Below are 9,356 nucleotides of genomic sequence, written 5' to 3'. Positions count from 1 at the left end.
AGAACTAGTAACGTAATATAGGTACTATTACTTGCCAAGGAAACGTGTGCTACAAACATTTACTGACTTGGTTGAAATGAAATATTTATTTGAAATTGGGTTGGCGTAAATATATTACAATGGAAAACAAGCGAGAAAGCCTGGACAATTTGATATAGGCCTACTAAAAAGAAAACTGAATTAACACTGTGCTGCATTTCTTGAGCAATCATTGAAAGAGCCGATTTCCAAACTATAGAAACATAGGAAAGTCATATAGAACACCACCAAGTAGAAGAAATAGAAATAATTTTTTTCCCGAAATTACTATCATTATTATGAACAACTTATCAGCTTTTGAAAAATGATAAGATCAAACTGTAGGTGCGTTTACACTTTGTAACAAAGTTTTAAAACAAAGTTACCTAACATTGTTTTGTAACTTTGTTATGTAACAATGTTTTAAGAAAATGAAAAAAAACCTATAACATCGTTTTACAACTTTGTTGTAAAACAGTCTTATAAAATAAAGTTTGATAACAAATGTTTACTATCTTTTTAAGTATTAAACAAAGTTATAAAACACGTCTCTCTTTCCAAGATGGCTTCTTCCGTGTGCCCCTGCCCCACCGCATACAGAACGGCTCATCTGACTCATATTTGCTCTTACTGGACATACATTGGAAATTATTTTATAGAAGATATTGTACACAATTCTTTTTGCAAAACAATGGTAATCTTTTAGAAAAGACTTCTTTTATAACTTCTCCTTTATTACATTTATTGATGTGTATAACTACCGGACTTCGTGCATTGTTCATATATTTTGTGTACTGGACTATTACCTTAAACTTTCGAAATAGTGTAAACATACCCATTTATCTGGTACATATCAAACAAATTATACAAAGTATATTTTATAAATTATTATTTCATACAATATTTTTGTAAAATAACTTTTATAGTGTAACTAGGCTTACAGCTGCGAAGCACGGGTACATCAGGTAGTTATTTATATCAGTGAGTGAGTGAGTGAGTGCGGCCGTCTAGCTTTATATTATTAAAAGATACCGGCAATATAAAGTTATAAAACAAATTCGGCACGCCCAAACGCCTGTAACAATGTTTTAAAACATTGTTTTATAATACCCTTTGATCTCTACCGACTATGGACGGGAAAGATGTAACATGGTTTTAAAACAAACTTTCACTGTTTTAAAACAAGGTTATATAACTTTTAAAGTCATGAAACTGCATTCCTTAAAAAGTGTTTTAAAACATTGTTATTCAAACAATGTTATATAACTTTTGTTTTAGACAAACTGCATTCCTGTGTGAAAAGTTTTATAACAATGTTATAAAACAGTGTTTTGTTACATAGTGTAAACGCGGCTTTAAATGTACATCGTGAGTATTTCCATAATCTTTGAGTCAACTCTTAAGTCATAAGAAATTATGACCATTTTTCGTTGAAAAAAAAAACCGCCTGTAATGCTTCCGATTTGCTCGAATTCAACAGGTACACTAGTTAATAAATAATGCATGTAAATAGGGGTGATGGTTATAAAGTAATGGTTAACTTCGGTCTTGCTTTCAACTTTATTTTAACACCTCAATAAACACTAAAAATAAAACACTATACAATGTTTCAATTTTCTTCTAAATGCATCTACCCATTCAATAGTACGGTACTAAACCTATTTTGTTATTACCGGTATGGCCTACAGAACTTAAGTTAGCACATTATTTCAGTACTTTAAAAACCAAAAATGTTACATTCAAACCAGAATTCAATTCGACTAATTAAAACTACTAACAAAATAAAATCGATAAAAGAATAGAATAGAATAGAAGAATAGAACAGAATAACAGAATGAATCAATCGTTAAGGTACAACTTTAATATGCACAATTGGATAGTTAGTTAAGAGAAATTAACTTAAATTTGTTTTATATCATCATATTACTTGTATCAAACACAATTTTACAAATAAAGATAAAGGTGTCTATTCAGTTTACAGTAATATTTGATGAATATTGATTGATACATTAGAAAATCATAGCACAAGCACAAAAATCATCAGAAAATATTTGACTAGAAAAAAATATATATTTGACATTCTTTGTTCCATGAATACTGAAAATAGGAAGCTTCAGTAGTAATTTGAAAAATAAGACTGTTTTTATAATGTTAAATGTATTGTAGTTTTAATATTTTCCAAACTCAACACTAATATTTAGGTACCTCCATATATGTAAATTTTAGTTGAAACCCTAAAATCATTTTTTATTATTATTTGAATATTTTCTCAGGCAATCTGATTTTCAACAATTGAGATATTTCAGAATGATTAATTTAGTATATTAACTACTTTAAATTAATTTAAAGAAATCCTTGCATTTACAGCATTTCATTATCTGGTTATACAAGGGTTTCTCATTATCTGTAATGCTTACAGTCTGTGAAGGAGTTCCATTTTATTCAGTCTTATGAACAGTCTTTAGTTACTGTCAAATAAAGCTTATAAAATATCAATTACTAACCCAATAATAATTTGCCAATTTAGACCAAACATAGATAGATATTGATTCATTAGTATAGAATCAGCTAAAGAAAGTTTCAAGGTATTTTTTTGTATCATACAGTGTAGGAAAAAGTCACTGGGTGGATAAAAATTAAAAAAAAAATAATAAAGATAGAGAGCTACAAAATTTGGAACAAAGTTACTCTGTATAAAACCATTTTAAAAACTTATTCAGTGATATGGTACCTTAAATACTTTACTTTAATAATTTATTCTGAAATGGCAACCATACTAATGTAGGTTTTTTAAGCCAAGAATGAGTGGAGATGAGTGTAGGATGAGTGGAGCGATCTTGTAGTCTTGCTAGTGACTAAGGCCGACATCTTTAGGGGGTCGGCCTGCTAGGAGTTAGCAGAAAATATTAAATGTAAGCATTGGTTGTTGATATGTACGTAAAATAAAAGGTCTTTATTTTTGTAAAATACAATACCGCAAGCCCCAACTTAAACAAAAAAACCAAGTCAAAATATGCAGCCACTCAAAAATTTCTTGAATTGCAACGGGGAACAGCCTTGCAGGATATTAGAATTTTGCCAATTAGTACTACGTGGAGTAGTAATTGCAAATTAAAGAAATCTTTGAACAGCTGCATATTTTGACCTAAACCGGTTCCCGCGAGGGTATAATTAACAGTACAGGCCTGTATTCCATCACCGAGAACCATTTTGTTAACTAAGTACGTGTCCCATTGTGTTTGTGTTTATGTGAGTTTAACAACGTCCAAGCGAACGACAATGATAACAACGTGATACTTCTTGACATGACCTACGTCACCATGACGCAACTGGCATTGAAACCATGCTTGTAGATTCAAAACAAAACTATTTTTTCTACAGTCACTTAACAATGTACATGTTCTCTCACTGATTTGAGAAAGCAAAGTGGCCAATTCGCTCATCAGTGAGACAATGTTAACATTGTCTCACTCTAATTACTTTGTCTCACTCCAGATTTGCAACGGGAAGACACGAAATAGTGAGCGCGTAACATGCAGGCAACGTCGTATGCGCGCGGAATACGTTGGCAGCACTGGCTGTAAATCAGCTGGTCAGCTGTTGTACTGTTGTATTTGTCAATTCACATTAAATGTTATATTAAAAGTTCACTTCTGTGTAAAAATAGGTTATGTTTCTTCACCAATTTATTTGTTTTATGGTAACTCTAGAAAAAATATAATGTGCAACTCGAGTTCAAAGTGCAATTGCCTCACTCGAGAAACCATTCCTCACTCGCCTACGGCTCGTGAGTAAGGATTTCTCTCGAGTGAGTCAATTGCTCACTTTTCTCACTAGTTGCACAAATAACTATTAAGCTAAGACGAAAATAAAAGGTAATTAAACCACCATAAATATTTTTCTTACCAGCTTAGGGGAAAACCACAACAATGTCAAAAATGGCAGCCAATCCTTTTTTTTAATCTGCCATTTTGAATCTTTGAATGGTATACATTTATGATTTTATTCTGAATTCTAGCCCCCCTGAGGAGGTAGCGTTTATAGCATTGGTCTCAAACCTACGGCCTGCAAACTGATTTTATCCGGCCCGCGAACTGATTAATGCCCAGTAACTTTGAGCCAAGTTTTATAGCTCTATCTTTATATTAAATATTCAACTGTCCCAGAAGTTTTTTTTCATCCTGTATATGTTACATACTTTTGTCATTGTCAAAAACTGAAATAATATATGACTAGTTTCAGAACATTATTGCTCCATTTTCAAATAGAATAAGATAAAAAAAAAATAATTAAATAATGTTCTGAAACAAATAATTTATTATACATAGCTAATCGACAAGGTCAACAGGTGTTACCATAAATTATTATCCAGCATTAAGCCTGTTTTTACGAACTATATAGTAACCAGACATGAAAACGTACTTCAGATTTTACAACAGACGAGAAGTCTATTTGCAACATTAAAAGTTAATGGTAATTATTTTCTACATGCTAAAAGTGTTTATTTTACATGTCCTATTTCGACTTTTAATATCAACCAATATAAGCAAGCAGCTATATTTGTGAACAGATGGACATGAAATAGTAGTTTACGCAACGACTGCGTAAAGATAGAGTTAACAACTTGAGTAGAAAATTTAAGGTATGAGCCTTGGCGAGTGCTTTAAAACTTTCTACGAGTGTCGTTAACACTATTTACGAGAGTTGCGTACACTACTTTACCTACGACAGTTATTTAATTACTAAAAATCACTACTCATAACTTCTAAGAGAGGTTATGTTTTCGTTTATAACCCCTCATTGCCACTGACAGTGATGCAATGAAACATTGTACTAAAATTCAATTGGCCTGAACAGCTGATTAGTTGAAGTTAGAACAATTAAAATTTTACTTCTACTCTCTCACTCCTTGAACCTCATTGGTCTGTTACCCGAGTTTTGAGTAAAACTAAGCTGTTATGAAAGTAAATAATGCTGTTATGAGAAACTCTTCAATTCTCAGAACTGAACTAAAAAGGCTACTTTAAAAACTAAATATATTTGAATGTACAGTATAATAAATGAATGAGACAAAACTTGCATTGATCCATCTGGTATTAATTTTAATCTGGATATTTAACTATGAGGTTGTATTTTGTGGATGTGAATATTTATAGTTTTCACTTTTCAGTTTCAGTAGGTTATACCATAAAGTTATCTGTAGCTCAAGTTAATATTACAGAATATTTCAGTTGTTTGAATAACATATGTTTTTAAATGTTATTGTTTACTTTAGGTACTATGTTACTTTGATTTGATTAATATAAAAACAAATATCTGAGTATTTTAAACCTTGTTATTGTTAACACACTCAACTTACTCTCATTTTATACTTGTGAGCAAACAACTAACTATTATTTAACTAGACAAAAATCCCTCCCTAAAATTAAATGTTAGTATGGCAATCAGACTAAAGCATAAAACATTTCACATGTTTATGGAATGTTACTAATTACACCTGCATCATATGTTAGACATGTGGAAAGCTGAGTTAAATGCACCGGTTCACATCACAAGTTACACATTATGGTCAAATAGTTTCTAACAAAATAAAGATAAAAGATATTCTCTGACAACAGCTAAGGCACATCAGAAGGCTAATCTGTACTTGACTATCGTTTGATCTGAAACAAATAGAAACAAACCATCATGATTCAGTGTTATTATTGTCAATATATGCATTTATTGTTTGAAAATTATCAATCATTAAGATGGGGACGCCACTTAGGTGCGTATTTTAACCCAAATATGAGTGAAGGATGAGTGTAGAATGGAGTGAGATGATCTGTGTAGCTTTGTTACTGACTAAGATCAGCTGTTTCATTAGCCAGGATCATTTATTTAAAGCCCAATGATCAGGAACAGCTGGGTCCAGTTTCGAACCATCAAAAAGCTACTGACTTTTCTCAGGATCGAACCGGCGACCTTTTGATTAGTAGGCGAGCACTATAACCACTCAGCTACCCAGCCAGTTAAGGGAATTATTAAAAAGGGAAACACATACGATTCGCAAAAGTATGAAATCTGTATAAGGACTGATATTTCCATCTGAAGGCACAAAATATCAATCTTAGATCCAAAGATTCTTTAATATGAATTTAATTATAAGATTTTAGTAATAATTCTTCAATCTTTAAGAAAAAATACATCATTATTATTTTTGCCAATCTAAAACTACATAGTTCTTGAATGCCAAATTGGTTATAAAAATTGGTAAATCCAAAATGTTTACACATAATGTGTTAAAAAATAACTTGTTTATTTATGTACCGAGAATCTTTTTATACAATACACTCACCTAAAGCCTAAAGATTGGCTAAGGCAGGGAGCAGCTCACAGTAGATTTTGATGCCTTGTAAGAATACCTTTTCATTTAGGAATTCATCATGGTCATGGAGCAGAACTGGAGTGTTGTTCATTGGAGAAAACCCAAATGCTGGAATACCAACCTGGAAAGTTAATAGGCCTACTTAAAACATATAAAAATCATTATCATAATATTTTTTTGCAGGAGTACAAAATCATTGATTTGGCCAGCCCTAAATTGACAGATGTATTAAAGCAATAATCTTCAGAGGCACAATTTAACAAAATTTAATTTAAAATTCAAAGTACAGTAATATGCTGAACAGTTCCAGGCTAGTACCCTAAGGGAGTTCATTTTTTTCCGTTCACCTGGATAAATTTAATCATGTTTAAATCATTCCTGAGAATTTAAATTATTGACAGTTTATAGACTTTACAGATATAAAACCATATTGCATGTTGGACCATGAGTCAGAATTACAAAAACAGCAATACATAGCCTACACATAATTACAACACAAGAAACAAACAAAACTTCGGCTTCAGCAAATCCCACACTTCATACATAAAAAAATACTCACTTCTAAAAAAAAAAATTTAAATGATAAATATATTTTACAAAAACTAGCTCGTTAAAATTTCAGGAGATTTTCCATGCATATGGTAATTTAAGCTGATTAGGCTGACCCAATTAACAAAACTAAAATATTTACCTGTCTAATGTAACGGCTATCCGTGCCTCCAGGAAAAATATTGCACTTCAATTTCAGCCCTCTGAAATAAATATGAAGTTCTTTTAGTATTTGATAGCATTCGAGTGTAGGTTTGTACATTGATGGCTGAATTTTTGTGTTGCGAAAATAAAGAAGTAGGTGTAAACAACATTTTGTTTACATGTAACAGAAAAAAACAAACCAATATGATACAACTGTAACAACTCTTAACTACTTTAGAAAAACTATATGGAGAGTAAATGAAAATACGTCTAACAGTTGAAACATATATCTACACTTATACTACTATTTTAAACAGGTCGGTAAATATTTACCGTCGTGTTTAAAACACTATAAGAGTAAATATATGTTTAATATATAAATACCCCCGCCGCAGCAAACCTGCAGACTAAGCGAATTTAAATTTGACTGATTTGATTTACACTGAAATGTCTAACTTACTTACAAATATAACATTTATTCCGATTTAAATAGAATTAGTTTAACAAGTACTTAGGTTTGCTGCATCAGGGAGGGTAAAACTGTTTTTTTTTTTTGTAAAATGTTAATAGTTAGTAAGAAATAAAAACATTTTCCAAATTTGATCAAAATATGTTCATAAACAAGCAAACTACAACAGTTTACTTATTCTCCATAAGAATAACATGGGAATTTTAAATTTACAATTTTTTGGAATTTTCTCCGTAACCATTAGGCGCATAACAACGCTTCAATATACTAAATTATTTGTTTTTTTAAGCTCTACAAAATGGTTTGGAAAGAAATTGCTAAATTTTATGTTTTTTTGGTCAAAAATGGGAAAATCCTATTTTTACCCCATAAAACCCCCCGTAAACCCCCGTTTCCATGGTCCGACCATGCTGGATTGCGAACTCGTTCGAATAAACGTAGGTTTACACGTTTATACCAAATTTCATCAAAATCGGATCATTTTTGCTCGAGTTATCGTGCTGACGGACATATATATATATATATATATATATATATATATGAATTTGAACGGATGGTGTTTTTGGCCTCTAGGGACCTCAAAACGAAAAAAAAATCGGTCCCGCGTTTAGGTCTTACCATGAGTACTACGGTAATAGCTTATTCCCTTTATAAGAAATTCGCTAAAAAAAGTACTAGCCGACCCGTGCAAAGCAGTCACACTGAGTCCTTCTCAAATCTCACCTGTTGAAGTATACAACATACAGTTAATACTGCGTAGTAAGTGCATCGTTGATTTAGGTATGGGTCCCTACTTCAGAATAGATGTGGGTTTAGATTTTAGATAACTAACCTTATCCAAATATAATATTAAGTTATTTACGTTTTTAAATGTTTACATGACCTCTTTGAACGCCATGTTTGAAGTGGCTTAAAATACCCACTTTGTATGGCCACCATTTCAATGAAAAGTATTAAAGTATTAATAATACAAGAGGTTCTACCCGCAAATTCACGGGTGTACAGAAGCCACCATTAAATTAATTTAATCAACTTTGACTTTATATTTCATTTAAAGGGCCCAAGTCGGAGAAATGGTCATCTGAAAGGATGTTAAAGCAGTCGAACCTTCATATCTTACGTCCTACAGTGGCCGAGGTGGGTACGGTTGTACCTGAACTCGCCGCTCTCTTTCACAACGTCTTTAATACTTTTCAATGAAATTGCAACCTGTTAAAGATCGATGACAACCTCTTGGAACGAACAACATACATGGTTTTTAATCTCATATTCATCGTGTTTCGAACACCTTTAATCACTCACTTGTATCAAACAGCTAGAAATAGCTCCACCTCTTTTAAGAACATAACAGTAAATAATAAAATAAGTAAACAAAAATGTAAACAAACAAACTATATTGTCAATTGCATTGGCCAGCTGTTGTTCACTAAATTAATCGAGTAACGTTAACTTCCAAAACATGCAAGGCGTAGCCCTTTGGAAATTAGCCTATGGGGCAGAGTCCTTTAGGGAGTTCGTCCATATCAATACTTTTCGGCAAATCTACAAACTCTAAGCTTCATTTTGATATGCCATATGCCTATATTTTTATTTGGTAAATGGCCTTTACATAAAATTTGATTGTATCACTTTAATAATATAATAGATGGTCATATACAGTTTTTGTGTTGATGGCTTTGTTTTTATACAGACTTAGTTGTAACTGAAAAAGCGCACCCTTGACAAATCCACAATCAACTGAATGTGTTAAAAAAACGGGATTTGGCACGTACAATCCTTCCTTCGTCCATGTGCCTTTTGTTTTAAGTA

General features: G+C 31.9%; 1 protein-coding gene across 2 annotated transcripts in view; it reads right to left on the bottom strand.

Annotated features, from left to right (window-relative positions):
• Positions 1-4,317: 4,317 nt before the first annotated feature.
• LOC128994589 (aminoacylase-1) overlaps positions 4,318-9,356 on the bottom strand; it is a 28,930-nt gene continuing 23,891 nt past the window's right edge. For both annotated transcript variants that reach the window (XM_054419246.1, XM_054419247.1), the window contains exons 8-10: positions 7,077-7,137; positions 6,356-6,506; positions 4,318-5,681 (exon numbers count right to left, since the gene is read on the bottom strand). In XM_054419246.1, the coding sequence (XP_054275221.1) occupies positions 6,363-6,506; positions 7,077-7,137 (205 nt within the window). In that variant the 3' untranslated portion in view covers positions 4,318-5,681; positions 6,356-6,362. The remainder of the gene's footprint in view (positions 5,682-6,355; positions 6,507-7,076; positions 7,138-9,356) is intronic.

Source organism: Macrosteles quadrilineatus, unplaced genomic scaffold, assembly GCF_028750875.1.
Source record: "Macrosteles quadrilineatus isolate MER2022 unplaced genomic scaffold, UCM_ALF_1.0 Scaffold_5__1_contigs__length_97177068, whole genome shotgun sequence".
Classification (NCBI taxonomy): Eukaryota; Metazoa; Arthropoda; class Insecta; order Hemiptera; family Cicadellidae; genus Macrosteles; species Macrosteles quadrilineatus.
The sequence above is the reverse complement of the archived record's forward strand: the minus strand, read 5'-3'. Positions and strand labels throughout refer to the sequence as shown.